The sequence below is a fragment of the Myotis nattereri genome, assembly GCF_964212035.1.
Source record: "Myotis nattereri genome assembly, chromosome: 4".
NCBI lineage: Eukaryota > Metazoa > Chordata > Mammalia > Chiroptera > Vespertilionidae > Myotis > Myotis nattereri.
In genome coordinates, this window is record NC_138079.1 from 81,427,274 (window position 1) to 81,446,871 (window position 19,598).

Here is a 19,598-nt window from a genome sequence, read left to right on the forward strand (position 1 = left end):
AGATAAAAATAAAATAATTTTTTTAAAAATAGAGGCAGTATGATTAGGCAGTCACCTACATTATGTTCACTATAGCACAGAAAACAATGCTTCCAAAAGATTCTATTTAAAATTATATTTATGAGAAAAGATAGCTAAAAGGATGCCAGTCTCCCATAGGGAGAAATTACATCTTTGGGCAGGTGTATTACAGTGACCTGCAGGACTGTCTCCAAGCTGCGCATGCCTCCCCAACCCTCTGGGCCCCTCACCCCACCTCCTGATGTGCTGGTGGTCCTCTTGAGCCGCTGTAGAGCTTACTGTGTCCCTCAGGAGGTTGGGACGGGAACAAAAGACTGATTACTGCTTCTCTACAGTCACTCCATGCCTTTAATTCTGAACGCTGCCTCTTTGGTTACATAAGTTTCCTCACCAGGCAGTGTGTTGACTCTGCATAAAGGCTGCCCTCTATCATGTTTTAGCAAGCATCTTAGCAGCATCGCAGTGTATAAAGCTCTAACATCCACATCCCATTTGACACTCACTAGGTGGGCGGGCATGATGACCACCGCTTTGTGGAGGAGGCCACTGCAGTTAGGAGAGGCCAGGCCCTGTAGTTTCTAGCCCGGCGCTGTATATGGGAGACCCGTGCATGTGCCTCCACTGCACCCACCCACCACCATAGGGGAGACTTACCCTGGATGCACAAGCATCTGCATCCTGAAAGCAGAGGAGCCTAGGACCGAGCCTCCCAGAGCCTCGCCCTGGTTGGGTCTCGAAGGCACTGTGAGCAGATTGGAGGAAGGACAGTGAGCTCTCTCTGGGGAGGAGGAAGGGCGAAGATGGTACCACTCAGGGAGCAGTGGTGAGGCCTAGGGGGAGCAATCTCCAAAAACCAAAAGGGCTGTTCTAGGATTGATATAGGAGCTGGAGGTTTCAAGTAGTGTCCTGTAAATTGCTGTGAACCAGTGGGTGTTGCTGGAGATGATTCAGGGAGCTAATTGTGAGAATCTACAGTGAATCCTCTTAAGAAGATGCATGTGTTCTAGTCACTTGTGAGTAAATCCTGGTGTTTCACTTGCATAGTCCCCAGCTTGCAGCACCCTTAGCTGACCATGACTTGCAATGTCCAGGTGGCCTATATTGGGCCAGGACCCTCCTGCTGTGTGATGACACCATTCTGCCCTGTGCCTGGGTCACACCTAGATCACAGCTCGAGGAAGTTGGAGGTGACCTGTAACAGGGTTACCATAGAAGGGCCTTTATCCAGAGCCACCCTTCTCCTGCCTGGAGCAAGCGCTCCAACATAGCCGTCACTCTCCCCGCCAACCCCTATCTGGCCTGTGGTCTCCTCCTTTTGTCTTGAATTCTCAGCATCCATGTGTGCACAGTGCCCACCCAGCCATCCCTGGGCTTCTCCCCGCTGCCCAGCATCAGTAGATGCTACCTCTCACCGAGGAACAGTGGGGACTGAAGGGGGCCCCCATTTAGGTGAAAAGGAGGCATACACTGCCTAGTCCTAGACCCCAGAAAATCTGTATCAACCCCAGAAGCTATGCCTCAGATCCCTGCCCTGGACCAGGGAACCCAGGGCTCCAGCTGAGTACCAGGCGTCACACACCGACACCTGAACTGTCAGTCTCCAGACAGCGCTGCCAAGAACCTAGCTCTGGTCATCCTGGAGGAGGAAGGTGGCGCTGTCTGCAAACTGCAACAGAGTCACCTCTCCGGCCCACAGTCTGTTATTGCAAAGAGGTATTGCTGCCTTGACCCCCTCGCTGTGCGGCCTGGAAGATGAGGCCTTTCCCAGGGTCTTTGTATTTGTGTCCCGTGCCAGAGGCCCCTTAAGTTGGCAGCCCCAGAGCAGGGAAAGCCCTGTGGTATAACTTGACTAAGATATCGTTTATAAGTGTAGCGCCTAATTTGCTACACACCAAAATAGTTTGCACTTTAAATTTTCTTATATTTGAGTCTTAGCCAGGAATTTAAGAATTTCATATAGTGCCCTCTCCCCTACAGGAAGCCCGTGCCATTGTCTTCCCTCTTCCTTTCCCCCACAGGCCTACATCTCCTAAACTCGAAGGGACCCCACAAGATTTGCAACCAGGGGAGCAATGAGCAGCAGCAGCTCGTCCCAGGCTAACCCCCTTTCTCTGACTTCTCAGTGAACCAAAGCAACCCAGCCTAGGTTCCCCCTGTTACTTCTTCTATGTCAGCGGTTCTCAATTTGTGGGTGGCGACCCCTTTGGGGATCGAAAGACCCTTTCACAGGGGTCGCCTAAGACCATCGGAAAACACATAAATAATTACATACTGTTTTTGTGATTAATCACTATGCTTTAATTATGTTCAATTTGTAACAATGAAATTGGGGCCACCACACATGAGGAACTGTATTAAAGGATCGCGGCATTAGGAAGGTTGAGAACCACTGCTCTGTGTCCTTCTTCATCTCACTCTCCCAAGTGTGTGCGCTGCGGCCAGTACATGCTTGCTTGCTTGCTTGCTTGCTTGCTAAGCCTATCACCCAAGGTCACAACTCAGCCTGGGCTAGCAACCTGTTTCTGACATGTGGCCATTTCTCACCTGTCTGTATAAAGCCCATGTGTGTTGCTTAGATAAGTACCTTTCAGGAAGATAATCTGGCTTCCAAATTCTGCATTCATGGAACTGGATATGGGGCTGCCTTTCCTGCCATCAGCACTTAAGAGCCAGAATTGGTCCAGGCACCTGTGTTCCTTCCCCATGGATCTGCCACAGAACAATGGGGACATTGAGAGATGACATTGGGAAGTGGAGAACGTCATAAACAGAGCCCCTGGATTCAGAACCACAGAGCCTCTTCAGAAACAATTTAGTCACATCCAAGGGTAAAGTAATAATAACTAGGGAAACAATAATAACGGCCATTGCTGAGTGCCTTACCATGTGCCAAGCACTGCACTAAGCACTTAATACGCATTATTTCATTGAAGCCTCGCAGAAGCATGGTACTGTGTGCATCACGGCCCCATTTATGAACAAACTGAAGCCTAGAGAAGTTAAGTGTCTTGTGAAGGTCTCCCTGCATCTGAGAGCTGCCGTCCGCCTGTGAGGCTCAGCGCAGCCTTGCAGCAGGCAGGTCAGCCTCTGCTCTGACGAGGTCTGATTGTAGAGCTCAGTGATTCTTTTTCTTTATTTGGGAAGATAGATGCCGCTGCAGGGTGTTGCAACAATTAAGTAAGATAGCAAGATGCAGAACCAAGCATAGAATTGGGCCTACCCAGTGAACATTAGCGATTCTGAGAGAGGGATTTTTGTCCGATGAGAACGGCAGGTTAAGCACCTGTTGCCCTTTCCAGATTGAGGCTTGGAAGTAGGCTTTCTAGGTACTCAGCAAGGAGTTTCTGGTCACAGAACTGAGCTGAGGACGTTTGGTCTTTCTTCCTTGATGGCATTTACAGTGTCAGAGGCCAGTGGTCAGCCCCGCCTATGCTTCCTGGCACTCTGTGGGGACAGGCTGAAGTGCTCACAGGTCAGGACAAGCTTGGTCAGACCTCCATCCATTTGCCCAATGAGCAGAGACATCGTCAGAGCTTTAGAGGCGTGGTCATGTGTTCTTAATTAAGCTGGTGGCAGAAATTTCAGTGGAAGCTGTTTAGTCCTCAGTGAATGCTTATACCCAACCAAATGACAGACTCCAGCCTAGAGCCTTCTGATCGGGGCCGACCTCAGGTCTGCAAAAAAGACCTGCAACTGTGCTCTCAGGAAAGTGGACTGGGACTTGGCGATGGTAATGATCCCACATCCGAGGCCCACCGTGCCAACATTTGCACCATGTCCTTGCCTTTGTGCCCCTTAGCTAAACCCTTTAAGGTCATTGCTGCTATCCCATTCTATAGACCAGAAGTTTATTGACATGTCCAAGGTCACCCAGGTTGCAAGAGACAGAACTGACTCCTGGTTCAGTGACATGCTGAGTTCTGAAGTGTTCCATGTTTTCCCCTCTCGCTGCCTTTCTTCCTTTCTCCTGATCTCTGAACATGACCAAGTTTTATGTATTTTGTATCCAGCGTCAGTGAATTCCTCAGTCTGAAAGGTATTTCTGTATCCCAGCAGCACTGGATCTTTTGTTTGGGAGGGTTAGCACATTAGTGCTTCCTGCTATTCCACCATAAAGAGAAGAATGAAGTAATCATTTTTTCATGAGCACCTTCTGAGATTCTTTTGTCAGAAAATGAGTGCATGCTACCCCCTGCTTGATTATGGCTGAGAAACCATTATAAACATAACATTGGCAAGAGGTCTTATAAAGGAACTAGGGCAGCACAATTTTACGCAATGGAAAATACACCAAACTGCCAGTAAATGCAGTAGAAAAATGGACTAAATGACTTTTGTTTATAGAACACCTGAATTCTTGAAACAGCGAGCAGGGTGGGATTCGGGTAAATGTCGAAGCTGATGGCCACATGAGCATCTCCTCCCTCAACTCCAACATATTCCCAGATGTCTTTAAACTGAGATTGTAGTTGTGGCTGGTCAAGCCAAAGGCGAATGGAAGCCCCGGAGATGGAGGGGTGCTCTGATTCAGGCCCAGGAATTTGTTCACCCCAGGTTTGGAAACACGCTAAGTCGTTAGAATCCTTCCCCACAACCTGGGTCTTTGTGTTTTTATTAAGCTGCTTATTTCCCCTACAGAGCTCCCTAATGGGGAGAAAAAAAAGCAAATTAGTCCAAAACACCTTCATAGAGGGAAGCGCAGCTGCTGACCTCCCTATACCAAAGGCCTGCCTGGCAAGAAAGCCTGTCGAGCTCTGTGCTAAAACTGCCAATGAATGCCCAGCGAGCACACAGACTCCAATGGAGCCTATTAGAGCATCGTCCTGCCTGGGAAATATGCTGTCACTCCCCTGCACCCCTGGACAGAACCCCTCGCCTTTCCTCTGAAGGGCCATCAGGGGATCTGCTGTGGCCCAGGGCACCCTTGGAGGACCCTCCCCACAGGGTTCAGAACTGTCAGGGAAACACTGACCACCCAGCTGAACAGGCCTCTGCTCCTAAGAGCCCCTGCAAGTGCTTTTTCCTGATGCCTATCTGATGATAGCCTCAACAAAAAAGGGGCTATATCTTTGGTTTGCAGGGTCCCACCAAGGGTGTTAACAACTGACTATATGCATCAGCTAGCCAAACATGGTTTGTGAAAAGCCACTTGCTGTTTTTACAATACTAGCAGGGCATCTCTTCATTCTGTTTGTCATTTCATGATATTCGTACAAAATGGCCTTTTCCTTATTGTTTTCCAAATTTTATGTTACAGTCTTACATTAACGTGTGTGTGTGTGTGAATGCCTGTGTCCACTAACATACATGCTCACACCAGACCACAGAATAAAGAACAAAAGACGACACCACACGTTATCAACTTTCATTTGTACATTTTTGGGTTCCCTCTCAGGGACCACTGGATGTTTTACAGGGAATGTAATCAGTGAAATCTGTTTAGTCCATTTGGCTGCCAGAGCAGAATACCATAGACTGGGGAACTTATCTATACTAATAAAAGGGTAATATGCTAATTAGACCAGGTCAACCGGACATCTTCCAGATGTCCAACTTCCTTTTGGAAAGTTAGGGGGCAACCAGGCTGGCAGGGGGGGCAGTTAGGGGACGATCATGCAGGCAGGCAGGCGAGTGATTAGGAGCCAGCAGTCCTGGATTGCAAGAGGGATGTCTGACTGCCAGTTTAGGCCCAATCCCGCAGGGGTCCCAGATTGGAGAGGGTGCAGGCCAGGCTGAGGGGACCCCCCCCCCCCCGCCGCCGCCCCCGTCCCGTGCACAAATTTTGTGCACCGGGCCTCTAGTAAACAATAAACACTTATTTCTCTCAGTCCTGGAGGCTGGGAAATCCAAGATCAAGGCACTGGCAAATTTGGTGTCTGGTGAGAGCCCCCTCCATGACTGCCTTCTTCTCTCTATGTCTGCACAGGGCAGAATAGAATAGGCGAGGGAGCTCTCTGGGCCGCTTCTATAAGGCCACTAATCCCATTCATGAGGGCTCCACCCTCATGACCTAATCACCATCTCCAGATCCATCACAGTGGGAGTTAGGATCTCAACATATGCATTGCCAGGAAGAGGGGAGGGTGGCAGAAGGACACAAACACTCAGTTTATAGCAGAGTCGATTGACCTATTTCAGACATGGTGACTAATAAAATTCCTCTCTGTTTGCAGCAACTGGAAGAAAAACTCAAAGGACAGGCTGACTATGAAGAGGTGAAGAAAGAACTCAAGTAAGTGTGGAGATGCCTGCTCAGCCACTCATGAGCCAGAGCTCACTGGGGACATTTGCTAAAAAACACCATGGCACTGAGCGGGCAGCCTCAGATCGTTGGTCGCAGCATCAGCAGACGCTGCACCACAGGGCCATGTTCTCGGCCGCCCTGGGTGTTTGCCCTGAGGCCTGTGCCTGAATTATTGGGCTTTTTATAAAGCTATGCATTTTAAGTATACCAGTATGCACAGAATTGGGAGTTATTACCATTTTAGACATTATAAAATATGAGCTTGTTTTTCAGTTATAAATCCCCAAAGCAGAAGCAGAACAAGGAAACTTTTCCGCCTGAAAGAGTACACCTGGCCTCCCACCTCCCTGGCTGCCTAGACTCCAGGACTTTTGTCTCCCAACCTCCAGTTCCCCACCCGAGAGGCAGCATCTGAGAGTGTGTTGTCCCTTCTGTGCTAGTGCTACATTCTCAAGCTCAGACATTCCCTCCTCAGGGCCCACCACCCAACTTGGCCCTCCTGCCTCACACTCCTTCCCTGGGACTACCCTGGCCCTCCTGCAGCTCCCAGGCTCTAGGCCAGGGGTGGGCAAACTTTTTGACTCGAGGGCCACAATGGGTTCTTAAACTGGACCGGAGGGCCGGAACAAAAGCATGGATGGAGTGTTTGTGTGAACTAATATAAATTCAAAGTAAACATCATTACATAAAAGAGTACGGTCTTTTTTTTTTTTTTTTTTTAGTTTTATTCATTTCAAACGGGCCGGATTCGGCCCGCAGGCCGTAGTTTGCCCACGGCTGCTCTAGGCCCTAACCTGTCCCCCAGTTCTAGCACCCTCCGAGCTCACAACCTCCTCCCCTAGCCTGCAGCTCATGGGCAGCCCCTCAGAGAGCACACAGCCCACCCTATTCTGCCTGGACTTTCCCTGCCTCCATGGCCAGGTCAAGTCCTGGTAGGAAGTCACTGTGGTGTGTGAGCCGGTCCCTGCAGGTGTGTTCTCTCCACTGCTGCTTTGGCTCCGTGCTGCCCAGGGACCCTCTTTTGTCCCCACCTGAGCCCTCAGCAGACACCCTGTGCTCTGCTCTGCAGAGGAGACAGACATCCCACATCTTCCCCCTTTGCCTTGAAATCACTCCTGTCCTGGCTTCTCCCATCTCCCATCTCCCCAGGCTGACCCCTCAACCTGGACCCTGGCTCCCTTCCTTCCTACTCCTTCCTGCTATTCTATCAGCTCCTTTCTCTTGCTGACTTTTTCAGTTTCTCCATTTAAAGTGAGTATATACAACTTGCCATGCTGTTCTTTGTGTTCTTAATCCCGTTCCTCGGGTCTGCTAGGAACCTTCTTGCCGCCTCGTCCAGGAGCCGTCCTCAGCCGTATGACCCCAGCCTCCCTGGTGAGGTGCCTCCAGGTTCTCTGCTCAGTCCTGTGCAGCCTCACTCCCTCTGCCACACAGCCTCTGCCAGGACCTTCTTGGCCGACCCCTGATCTCTACAGCTCTAGCTTCTTCAAGCCCTATACTCTCCGCCACTCCATTTCCAACTCAGGGATGTATATTTTTTACCAGGTTGGCCTTCTGTACCTGCCTTCCTATCCAGTCTTCCCTTCCTTTCCCTCTTCTTCCCTCCTCAAAAGAAAGAAAATGGGTGCCACCTCCTAGTGTTGAGTCAGAGGAACTGATGTCAAGGCCTTCACCCACGACCCCTTCGTCCCCAGGCTGAGATCAGTCCCACACCCCCACTCTGACCACCTCCGTTCCCAGGAACCAAGGCTCCTTGACTCCAGCCTGTAGCTCATCCCTGGTCTGTCCCTCCTGTCTGCCCACCTACCTCACTGGCCCTCACTCCTCCCAGAGCACCCTCCACCTTCCTGCCAGCCCTCTTGTTGCATCTGCACACCACAGCCCCCACCACCACGTCAGCATCCGGCAGCCACCCAACTCGGTGGCTTTTCTGATAAAATGTGTCCTTGGCCTCCCACTTCCTAGTGATTTCAGTGCTTTTTCAGAAACATGCTCACGTTTTCTTCCCATCTATGCCGGGGTTTCCACACCCTGCAGTGGCCTGTAAAGCATCCTGTTCCTTCAAGGCCCGTCTCAGACTCTTAACTCCTCCACGGACAGACCTTGTCTCCAGCCTAATGAGGTCTCTCCTACCAAGGGCCCCACAGGTTTTCTCTTTCCCGTGCTCTTTGGATTTTGTCTTCCCTGAAAGAGCCTATAATGTCCATGAGGATGAGGAGAGGAGTGGTTCCGATTCTCCAGTGACAGCACATGAGTCGTCGGTAAATATCTGTTAACTCCATGAAGAGACACCGGTGTTTCAGTGTGAACTTGGAGACTCCGTCTTCTCTTGTGTGGTCCTGAGGAAGCTCTCAGGCAAGCACATAGTTGTGAGCAAACTAATGGCCGCCAAGAACGAGCACGTTCCAGGCATCTGTCTGGTGGGCGAGGCCAAGTGCTTTAGCGTTTCCTACAGCTCGGCCTGCCCACATCAGCTCCTGGCATGCTGTTCTGTTAGTTTACATGACAAGGGCCACTGCGAAGGTACAACCAGAGGGAAACTAAGAGCAGCCGGCTGCTGCTGAACCTCGTGGTGGCTTGGCAGAAAGTGGTCTGCCGGGACCCGGGGCATTTTTACACACTGCTCTCCTGGTGACACTTCCGTGGAGCCTAAAGAGGGCAGAGGCTGACGTCCTGGGTTTGAGAATGCTGGCAGAACTCAGGTGACCCGTGCCTGAGATGCGCAGCCTTCCCTCCTTGTGTGTGAGGGGAGCACCCACATGGACTTCCTTGCCCTTTCCTCCCCAATAGACTCACAGAAAGAAAGCGATGTCCATGCTAAAGAAACACTGGAAACAGCAGTTCTGGGCACCTGACCTCACTCAGCTCTCGGGCTTGCTGAAGCAAGCTAGAGGCTGGTGTGATTTCAGTGATAAGGAGAACAAAGGAGAAATAAACCTGCTCTCCCACATCTTTGCAATGATGCTCCTTCCCCAGCCCAGGGCTGCAGAGAAGGTCTGTGCCAGCTTTTGAGCCATCCAGGTGTGGGGCCATGCTCTTTGCCCATTTCCCTGTGCCCAGGTGCCAGCTACCACTTGAGCGTGTGGGGTGACAGCCCTACGGTGCTGAGATTTCTCTCTCTCTGGCTTCCTTGTACCAGCGTTTTCATTCCCACTAAGCTTTACAAATACATTCCACTTGCATCAATGTTATGCCTGTGTTCAACTTTAAAATTATACTCTGAACAGACCTGGTGTGATTCCATATGGAATGATTTACATGCCGGGCAAGAAACTTTTGCTGGCCAACTGCTAGTTGAGTAGTTATTCTAGAGACCATTATCAGATTATAGTGCTGCCAGGGAAGTTGTTAAAGTTGTCAGATCCTCTGGTCCTGGAGAGCAGGAAACCATGATGTTGATGCTCATTAGTATGGCTGTGAACAAAGGTCAGAGTAGGAAATAACCACTCTGTCTTGCTCTTTGCAGTATTCTGAAGTCCATGGAGTTTGCACCGTCTGAGGGAGCTGGGACACAGGTACATGGTCTCACTTTGCTTTTAGTGTGTATGAGTGTCCGCATGGCCATGTCACTGTCTCTAGGCGAGCTTCACTATCAATATTTCTGTGAGACCTCTCGCCCTTAGCTGGCCAATCATGCCTCAAGAACACTTAACCAAGTTAAAGCAATTTGTCTTTATTTAAAAAGAAAAGTTAGTGTTTTCCAAACTGGTAACTCATTTTCGGTGAAATTGTGATTTAAGTTGGTACAAAGAACTTGAATAAAAACAATTTCAGATTGTGTTAAAGATCAGCCCAGAAAGGCTGGCTTGGGAGCTTTTATTATCTACAGAGGCAAGGTGACAATAGCACTTGGTAATCTGGTAGCCAATTAAAATTTAAGTAATCTCATGGAATCCTGCTCCTGATGCCCATAAAACAGCTGACTCTTTGTGGCTGGCACCTTTACAATGATTTTCTGACAGGTGTATGGCTCTGCAGCCAGTCCTATTGCCAGATGAGACACAGGTTTATACCACTTGATTTTGGGGACAAAATAGAGAATATTTGTCTAGAAGAAGAAAAATTATTACAACTGGAATGAATTCTTTTGGAAAGGAACTTGAATGTTTTCCATGCGGGTGTCAATCACCATCGGGAGAAGTCAGATTTCCATAACATGTTGGGTGGGAAGCCATAGAGCAGTGTGGTTGCAGGGTCTGAGGCCTGAGGAGTGGAGGGTGGCCGCCCGCAGTGAGCCCCACTCTGCCCTGTCTAGGACGCATCCAAGCCCCTGGAGGTGCTGCTGCTGGAGAAGAACCGCTCGCTGCAGTCCGAGAACGCCTCTCTGCGCATCTCCAACAGCGACCTGAGCGGTAGGTTGACAGGCTCTCACGAGCCTTGCTCGGTCCCTTCCGGGGTCGAGGAAGAGGAAGGTGAACCGTGAGTCTGGGCCGATGCATGATGGGAACATCACTGGTTGATGAGAACCTTGACTAATAAGTGTTTGGTCTCCTCGTCCTCCTCACTGCTCCTCTCCTCCCCTCCCCCGCCTGCTTAAAGACGGTCAAGGTGAGATATGTGGCCGCAGAGTATCTATGGAGGTCAGTTAGGGCCAGTGTTGCAGATTGCAGGAGGGACACTCGGAGGATGTTGGCTTTCTCATCTTTGCCTAGTTGTGTGGCCTCTCGCTCGTGGTGTTCCAGGGGCTACGGACAGGGTTAGCCCTGCCCTTCCAGGCTCAGTGGAGCTTTTCTTCCTTCGTCAGGCTTCTCTTGGGAACACGTCCCCCATCCTTAGCCTTTCTTTGCTCATCCCAAAATGGTGGCGTCACTGACTGCTTCTGGTTTTGGCAGCTGGTAAACCATTTAAAAGTGTCTCGGGCTCCGATGATATTTCATTCTTAAAATGTGCGTGCCTTCGATCGAGCGGACTCGGTGCAGTGCATTCGCCTCCGAGCACGTGGTGTGAGAATCTGTTGGTCCCAGAATGTCAGTGTTTGCTGCTCCTCAGGTGGGGCTCTCCTGGCAATAGCTCGAATGCCAGGGGCCCGCGACTTGTCAACTCTACTGTGTGTGGTACCGGCTCCTTGTCACTTTAGGAGTTTGAATCTATGTCAAGGGGACTCTCCAGGCTGCAACGTACAAGAAAGGTGCAAACATGAAATGCATGTTGCTTGTTTCCGGGGGGCCTTGTTTGGCTGATTTAAAAATTCAATTGAAAACAAACCAACACTGCTCATTGGCCCTTGTAAAATATGCACTTTTTTTCCCTTATGTGGGGCAAACTTTGCATTTTGGTCTTGGTTTTTTTTCCCTTTTGAATCCCCCATAATGCATTATGTTTGCCCTTCCTTGTAGGGTCAGCCAGGAGAAAAGGGAAAGACCAGCCTGAGAGTCGGCGTCCTGGACCTTTGCCGGCGCCCCCTCCTCAGTTGCCCCGCAACACGGGGGAGCAGGCTTCCAATACTAATGGTACACACCAGTTCTCACCAGCGGGGTTAACGCAAGACTTTTTCAGCTCATCCCTGGCAAGCCCCAGCCTACCCCTGGCTTCTACGGGAAAATTTGCACTAAACTCTCTCCTCCAACGACAGCTAATGCAGTCCTTCTACTCCAAGGCCATGCAGGAAGCAGGAAGCACAAGCATGATTTTTTCAACAGGTCCATACAGCACAAACTCCATATCTTCCCAAAGTCCATTACAACAAAGCCCAGATGTAAATGGCATGGCCCCGTCTCCCAGCCAGTCAGAAAGTGCTGGGAGCGTCTCCGAGGGCGAGGAGATAGACACTGCAGAAATCGCCCGGCAGGTGAAAGAGCAGTTGATCAAGCACAATATTGGACAGCGCATTTTTGGACATTATGTCTTGGGACTGTCTCAAGGGTCCGTGAGCGAGATTCTGGCCCGGCCCAAACCATGGAATAAACTGACTGTTCGCGGGAAGGAGCCTTTTCACAAGATGAAGCAGTTCCTCTCGGATGAGCAGAACATCCTGGCTCTTCGCAGCATCCAAGGCAGACAAAGAGGTGAGAGACTTCCATGGGTTGGCACCAGCGTGTGGGCCTGTCACAGAGTGCTGTGTGTGTGTCTGTGTGTGATGAAACATTTGTGCATCACCTCAGGTAAAATTCTCTTCAGCTCTACTATTTCCAGAGTTCAAGGGTCAACTGGCAAGAGCAAAAGTTGTTAGATTTGGCAGATCCAGCCTCTGAAACACGCTCATCACCTCACATGTAGTAAACTCAGTATTTCAGTACTGTGTATTGAATCGGTAGAATTACATTACATACAATATCTCAGCGTGTTTAGTGTCCAGGGATCGATTGGCCTTGGGTGCTGGCCTCACATGAGGAGGCGTTCTTGAGGTACCAACCAGCCCTAGAGCAGCAGCAGCAGCGGGGTCCATTCTCACACAGAGCAGCTTCCGTCGAGAGAGTGTGTCCTCTCTTCCCACCACACAGAAGGGAGTGTGTCCTGTGGCCAACTCACTCCCGGTGCCTATGTTCTATTTAGTGATTTATTTAGCATTATAAGCAAAACACGCCTGCCTTGAGTTAAATGCATGAAAGTTTCATTAAAACATCTTTCCTACCCCACCCTCCATAAAAAGATAAAAAGTCAATCTGGTCCCTAATTGAAAGAATTCCTTCCCTCTCTAACAGCAGGGGATCATTCTGCTAAAGCAACAATGATAGAGAGAGGTAATCTTAGACACATTTGAAAAAACTTGAAATTTAGGCTCAAAACAAATCAAAGGGAGACACTCAAACAGCATCAGTTTACATAAAGCACATGGAGGTTTTTATGGCGATGTTAACTGTCTTTGGATGATTAATGTGAGCTTTGTCCCGGGGGCTGGTGGGCGATTCGCTTGGCGGCAGTGCTCCCTCTGTTTGCCCTGGTGGCGTTGGTGCCGCAGGTTCGTCTGATCTCCTTTTGCAGCAGAGCCATGGCCTCTGAGGCCGATTAGCCAGGGAAGGGCCTCTCAGAAGTTTCTAGTAGCTCCCAAGTTGCACAAGAAGCCCCGAGCCCTCTCGGTAGTTACAGGTGGCTCAGATTTCATGTCACGCAGCCCATATCGTCAACACCACCATCCCCCTGATTGTTTTGTTCTTACCACACTTGTTTTTCAACAGAGAATCCAGGCCAGAGCCTGAACAGACTATTTCAGGAAGTACCGAAACGAAGAAATGGGTCTGAAGGTATGTTGCAGGCAGGTGTTTTTCTTTGCAGTTAGTAACCTAGGAAGCAGCATGTCCTTAGCTGTGTATTTGGGTTAAAACTGTGCAGTGTGATTCTGGCCTGGAACCTGATGGAAAAACAGATAGTAAGTATAAAACAAAGCACGGGTTCAAGTACACAAGGCCCCTTCCTTCTGAGCTGCTTGCACTCTACCGAGTGCAGAAGAGGTGGGCTCCACCACTAAGATTTAGCCCCCAAATAAGAATTCCAAACCCCGTTAGATTCAAATCATACCTTTTCCATTTTCTCAGAAGCAGGTGAAAGAATAACAGTTGTTGCTCTGAGAAAAATCAGGTGACTAAGTCAAATGAGATATTGCTGCTTCCTTGTACTATCTTTTAATTCTGAAATACGTTGAAGGTGCTGCCGAGTGGACAAATTCCAATCATAATCAGTTTTCCTGTGGGCCCTGCTAGCCAACCCCGACCACACTCCTTGGAGTGGCATCTCTTATGGGGCTTGGTCCCAGCGGTATGCTGGGTTTTAAATGGTTTGGTGTGGCAGTTGATATTTAGGAAGGTAGTGAAAAATTAAAACGTGGATGGCTTCCAGAAAGAACTGGGCCAGCCCCCGGGCCGTAGTAGCTTCAATACATCTGTATTGCAGCTACTCTGCAAAGCATCACCGTGTAACCAAAAGACTGAATTCTTGTCCTTTAGGGATTTCTGTAGGCTCCTCTCCTCATTAATAAATTTTTTTAATGTATTACTGATTTTAGAGAGGGAAAGAGAGATAGAAATATCGATCAGCTACCTCCTGCACACAGTCTCCTGGGGACCAAGCCCACAACCTGGACATGTGCGCTGACCAGGAATCGAACCAGTGACCTCTTGGTGCATGGGACGATGCTCAGTCCACTGAGCCACACAGGCTGGCTCATTCATAAACTTTTAAAAGACAGGATGTGATAACATTGAAAATTTTAAGTTAAGCCTTTAGCCTCTTTACTTTGTACATCCAAATGATTAATAGGTAATCAGCCTCAACGTTTTACCCTTCTTTTCCATTTTTTCTTTTGGGATACCATCCTCAAATACACGTACAGAACCTTGAACATAGCCTCATGTCAAAGCAGTTATTAGAATTGCTTTTAAATGATTTTCTCTCCCTGGTCCCAACCCATTGGTGTCCAGTTTGAGTAAATGTGAGAGCTTATCCCACTGGCCGAATAACATTCAACGTCAGGTAGATTCAGCACGAAGCCCTTTATGCATGGGGTCATGGTACCTGCCATGAAGTTGCATGCACAGCAGGTACAGGTAAATGGGAGGCCATACCTGCCTCCTTACCATCACCAGCCTCAACTCCTGTGAGATCTGTTGATCAGAATCTGTTGATCTTTGTGCCGCACCGGTTCTTGTTCCAGGTGTGGGTTTGATGTCATTGGTGTGGCTTCTCCTTGCAGGTAACATCACCACCCGGATCCGAGCCTCAGAGACCGGGTCCGATGAAGCAATCAAGTCTATCCTGGAACAAGCCAAAAGGGAACTGCAAGTGCAAAAAACTGGTATGGATTCCACTTCTTTGACTACTGTTTTCCAAACTTAATTAGAATACAGTAGGGCCTTGACTTACAAGTGTCCCAACTAACGAGTCTCGATTTTTTGCATTGAGTTGATAGAGTAATTTGAGTTAACGAGCTCCTTAACGAGTTAAACTCGTAAGTCAGGGCCCCACTGTATTGTCTTGGGCATTCTGGTCAGCAGTAGTTAACTTTTCAATTAAAAAAAAAAGGCAGAATGTATGTTTTCAAGTATTTAGGCAAGTGCAGTAGGTCTTTTGCTAATAGTTACCATTCGTTTTCTGTCATTCTTGAACATTGAGTCAATAAGGTACCCATGATCTAGGATCTTGTTGACTTACTTTAGTAGTTCTTTTTTAAATGCAATATAGCCTTTTTGTTGTTTGGATACATATTTAACCAAACACTACTGAGAAAGAGTGGATGAAAAATAAATTCTTAACAGCTGCTTTATGGAGTGAATGTTGCTAGGAGGAACAGGGGGTTTTAATGGATGGATGTCCTCCTCTGCAGTCCACATCTAGTCTGCCTCAGGAATTGGCCCCGAGCTTCCTGAGAGCTGCCTCCTCTAAGAGGAGAGAACTCCCACATTTCGGCGTTTCTCTGGTTGAGCTTTGAATGAGAAGCGCGCCATGCCATTGATTCAGCTCACACCGCTGGAGAGGAAACTGGGTGCCTGAGTTACCTTACGCATGAAGCCCTGCTCTGCAGAGCCCCTCCGTGAACCTGAGCACAGGGCTCCTGCCAGGCCTGGCTTCTGGCAGCTGTGGCAACTGAGGACGGGCCACCCCCATGGTCAGGGGGTCTTCTCCCCAGGCTGCCCACTCCACATTGCTTGTTCATCAGCTGAGCTCAGTGCTCCCTCTAGGAAGCAGGCCTGGGCTGGGCATTTTTAGCTACCTTAACCTAGGTCTTCAAACCAGTTCCTCACAACAACCCTGGAAAACAGATTTTGTTATCCTATTATTCCTGATTAATACGCTGATAGTTAGAATAATTTGCCCAAACTCAGTAGCTGGTAGACTCTGGATGGAAACCCTGATCCCTCAACTCCTATCCCAGCACGTTGCCCTCTGTTGCCACTTGCCTCCCTCCAGAGATCCCAGAGTGATAGGAAATGACTCCTGTGGGATCAAGCCTGGCAATGCATAGAGCTTTCAATTTGGTATGTCCTCACTCTCAAGGCCAGAGTTGAGGTTTAAGCAAGTCCCTCCTCTGGGTGGCAGAACAAACAGAAAGCTTGGCAGGGCACCCCGGGCAGCGTAGGAAATACCCCCGAATTGAGAGTGAAAGGCCCACCTCGAGGTGTATCATCTTCTCTCCTGAAATGTGGTACTGCCCTCACCCGGAGGACACTGTGAGTGTCAGGTGAGTTGGAAAAGGGAGAGACTCCTGTTAACCAGTAAAGTGAAGTCCTCAAGAGGCATTAAAGGTTGTCACTATTGTTCGAGGCATTTTTCGGTGTCATTTAAAGGAGAAGAGCTAGTTTGTATGACTTCCTCCCCCAGATATGAAGGCACATTACAGAGTTGGTTCAGCCCAGCATCTCTCAACCAGGGCCTCCCTCCACAGTTCCCCGGGAGCTGGTTGAAAATGCAGGTGCTGGTCCAGTCCCACACTTGCTTCTCAATCACACACTGCAGGGCTGGGGCCTGGGTGTGTGCATCTTAAGCGCAGCAGGTGATTCTGGTGCACAGCTCGAGTTAAGAATCCTTGATCTAGCCCTCCTGATTTGGCTCAGTGCATGGGGCGACAGCCTGTGGACTATAGGGTCCCGGGTTTGATTCCGGTCAAGGGCATATACCGGTGCAGCTGCATGCGGAAGGCAACCAGTCGATGTTTCTCTCCCACATCCATGTTTCTCTCCGTCTCTCCCCTCCTTGCCACTCTCTCTAAAAATCAATGGTAAAATATCCTCAGGTGAGGATTAACAACAACAACAAAAAAAAAAAAAATAGAATCCTTGATCTAGTACCATGGTTGGCAAACTGTGGCTCGCGAGCCACATGTGGCTCTTTGGCCCCTTGAGTGTGACTCTTCCACAAAATACCACGTGCGGGCACGCACAAACAGTGCGATTGAAACTTCATGGCCCATGCGTAGAAGTCAGTATTTTGTGGAAGAGCCACACTCAAGGACCCAAAGAGCCGCATGTGGCTCACAAGCCGCAGTTTGCCGACCACTGATCTAGTCCATTACCCATCCCAAGTTTACAGATGGAAATCCTGAAGCCCAGTGATGCCTTGTGATTCCCCCGGGATCACAGCCCTGGGTTGCCGGCCACATGACAGTCACCCACCCAGAAGAGAATCTGGGCTAACCCAAACACGTCACTTACGCTGGGAGACTGGTCTCTCACCGACGCTGTTAACAGAAATCATGTTTCTAAAGTTTGACAAAACCACTAAAATTTTAGAATATAGAAAAACCTCAAGAATAGTTTTAAATCATCAGGGAAAGAAAGTCCAGGATGGGTGTCACTGACTATTTGCGTACTCCCTCTCTCTTATCACACAAGATGCATGAATGTCGCACTGATGGGGCACGGCTGGACAAATGGAGCTATGCAGTTCTCCCAAGTGATCTGCACTTTGTGGCAGGTCAGGTCAGGAAGCAGTGGAGTGAAAGAAGCATGCTCCCCTGGAGAGGTGGCGGCTGGGCCACCATCTAACCCAGGGGTGGGCAAACTTTTTGACTCGAGGGCCACAATGGGTTCTTAAACTGGACCGGAGGGCCGGAACAAAAGCATGGATGGAGTGTTTGTGTGAACTAATATAAATTCAAAGTAAACATCATTACATAAAAGGGTACGGTCTTTTTTTCAGTAGTTTTATTCATTTCAGATGGGCCGGATCCGGCCCGCGGGCCGTAGTTTGCCCATGGCTGATCTAACCTCTGTGTTTGTTCCGTGCAGCAGAGCCCGCCCAGCCTTCTTCCACATCCAGCAGTGGGAACTCCGATGACGCCATCCGCTCCATCCTGCAGCAAGCCCGCCGAGAAATGGAGGCTCAACAAGCTGCCCTCGACCCCGCCTTAAAACAAACGCCACTGACACAGACTGACATTACCATCCTGACCCCCAAGTTAATAACCACCTCGCCCATGTCCTCGGTGTCCAGCTACCCTCCTCTAGCCATCTCCTTGAAGAAGCCCGCCTCCGCCTCTGCCCCCGATTCCAGCAACCCTGCTCTGCCCAACCCCCCAGCCCTCAAAAAGGAGTCCCAGGACGCAGCTGGACTGGACCTCCAGGGAGCCACCGACTCTGCACCGGGTGTCCTGCGACACGTGAAGAGCGAGCTGGGCCGCAGTGGCGGGTGGAAGGACCACTGGTGGAGCACCGTGCAGCCGGAGAGGAAGAACAACCCTCCTTCCGAGGAAAAACAGGCCGAAGAAGCCAGCAGCGGGAAAGAGAAAGGTGGCAGCGGCCAGGCGAGAGCTGAACGCAGCCAGCTCCAGGGACCCTCCTCCTCCTCCTCTGAATACTGGAAAGAATGGCCCAGCGCCGAGTCACCGTACTCCCAGAGCTCAGAGCTGAGCCTGACCGGAGCCAGCCGCAGCGAGACGCCCCAGAACAGCCCCCTGCCTTCCTCCCCCATCGTGCCCCTGTCCAAGCCCACCAAGCCCTCTGTCCCTCCACTGACGCCTGAGCAGTATGAGATCTACATGTACCAGGAGGTGGACACCATCGAGCTCACCCGGCAGGTGAAAGAGAAGCTGGCCAAGAATGGCATTTGTCAGCGGATCTTCGGGGAAAAGGTAAGGGATTCAATTTGGGTGCTTGGGTGTTCCCGTCTATTTTCATTGCTTAGAACTAAGTACCTAGAGGACATTGCTGTCACCCATTGCATTAACCAATGAGTATAATGGGTTGTCCACTCCCAAAGTTCTGGAAAGGCTGGCTGGTGAATGTTCCATTTGCTGCGTCCCTTTGGGGACCAGGTTCTGGGCTAGACCCTCTAACTAACTGTGCTCCTTTAGACCACTTAGTCACACTGTGAGGGGGATGGTAAAGTTGCCATTTGACAGCCAAGGAAACAGAGGCTCAGGGGAGTTAACTGACTACGTGCCCCAAGCCGACAGGTGACTGAGTTAAAGTCCTGCCTCTGCTGCCAACTGCAGCCCAGAGGCAGCTCTGCAGGCTTCTTTGGCCAAAAAAGGATCTGACCACGTAGAGAGACAGCCAGCGTGCAGAGAACACCAAGGCTATGTAAAGCATAATTGCACCTTTCTCATGATTCAGAAGGCACTGAGGTACTTTCCAGCCAGAGATTAAGTGATTGCCCAGGAATGCATGGCTGGAGGTGGCCCCGGGCCCTGCCCAGGGCCCTGGAAGCCCTTGTTTCCATACCATCCTTCCCTGGCTCACAGTGGCTTGTGGATGAGCTCCCAGACCCTTTCTGTTCTTAGCACTTCCTGGTAACCAGATTCTGGACAATGGGGATTTACCAGGCCTGTAAAATCCTATATAATAAAATGCTAATATGCAAATCGACTGAACGGCAGAACAACTGGTCGCCTGGATGCACACTGACCACCATGGGGCAGGACGCTAAATGCAGGAGCTGCCCCCTGGTGGTCAGTGCACTCCCA

General features: G+C 49.9%; 1 protein-coding gene across 9 annotated transcripts in view; it reads left to right on the plus strand.

The window, feature by feature from the left end:
• CUX1 (cut like homeobox 1) overlaps positions 1-19,598 on the plus strand; it is a gene marked incomplete at its 5' end in the record, with an annotated part of 366,038 nt that overhangs the window by 282,041 nt on the left and 64,399 nt on the right. For 4 of the 9 annotated variants that reach the window (XM_081089618.1, XM_081089619.1, XM_081089616.1 and 1 more), the window contains 7 exons: positions 6,195-6,253; positions 9,732-9,780; positions 10,521-10,617; positions 11,602-12,270; positions 13,381-13,446; positions 14,892-14,993; positions 17,923-18,764. In XM_081089618.1, coding sequence (XP_080945744.1) covers positions 6,195-6,253; positions 9,732-9,780; positions 10,521-10,617; positions 11,602-12,270; positions 13,381-13,446; positions 14,892-14,993; positions 17,923-18,764 — 1,884 coding nt within the window. The remainder of the gene's footprint in view (positions 1-6,194; positions 6,254-9,731; positions 9,781-10,520; positions 10,618-11,601; positions 12,271-13,380; positions 13,447-14,891; positions 14,994-17,922; positions 18,765-19,598) is intronic. The other 5 variants (XM_081089614.1, XM_081089615.1, XM_081089613.1 and 2 more) reach the window with 2 other exon arrangements.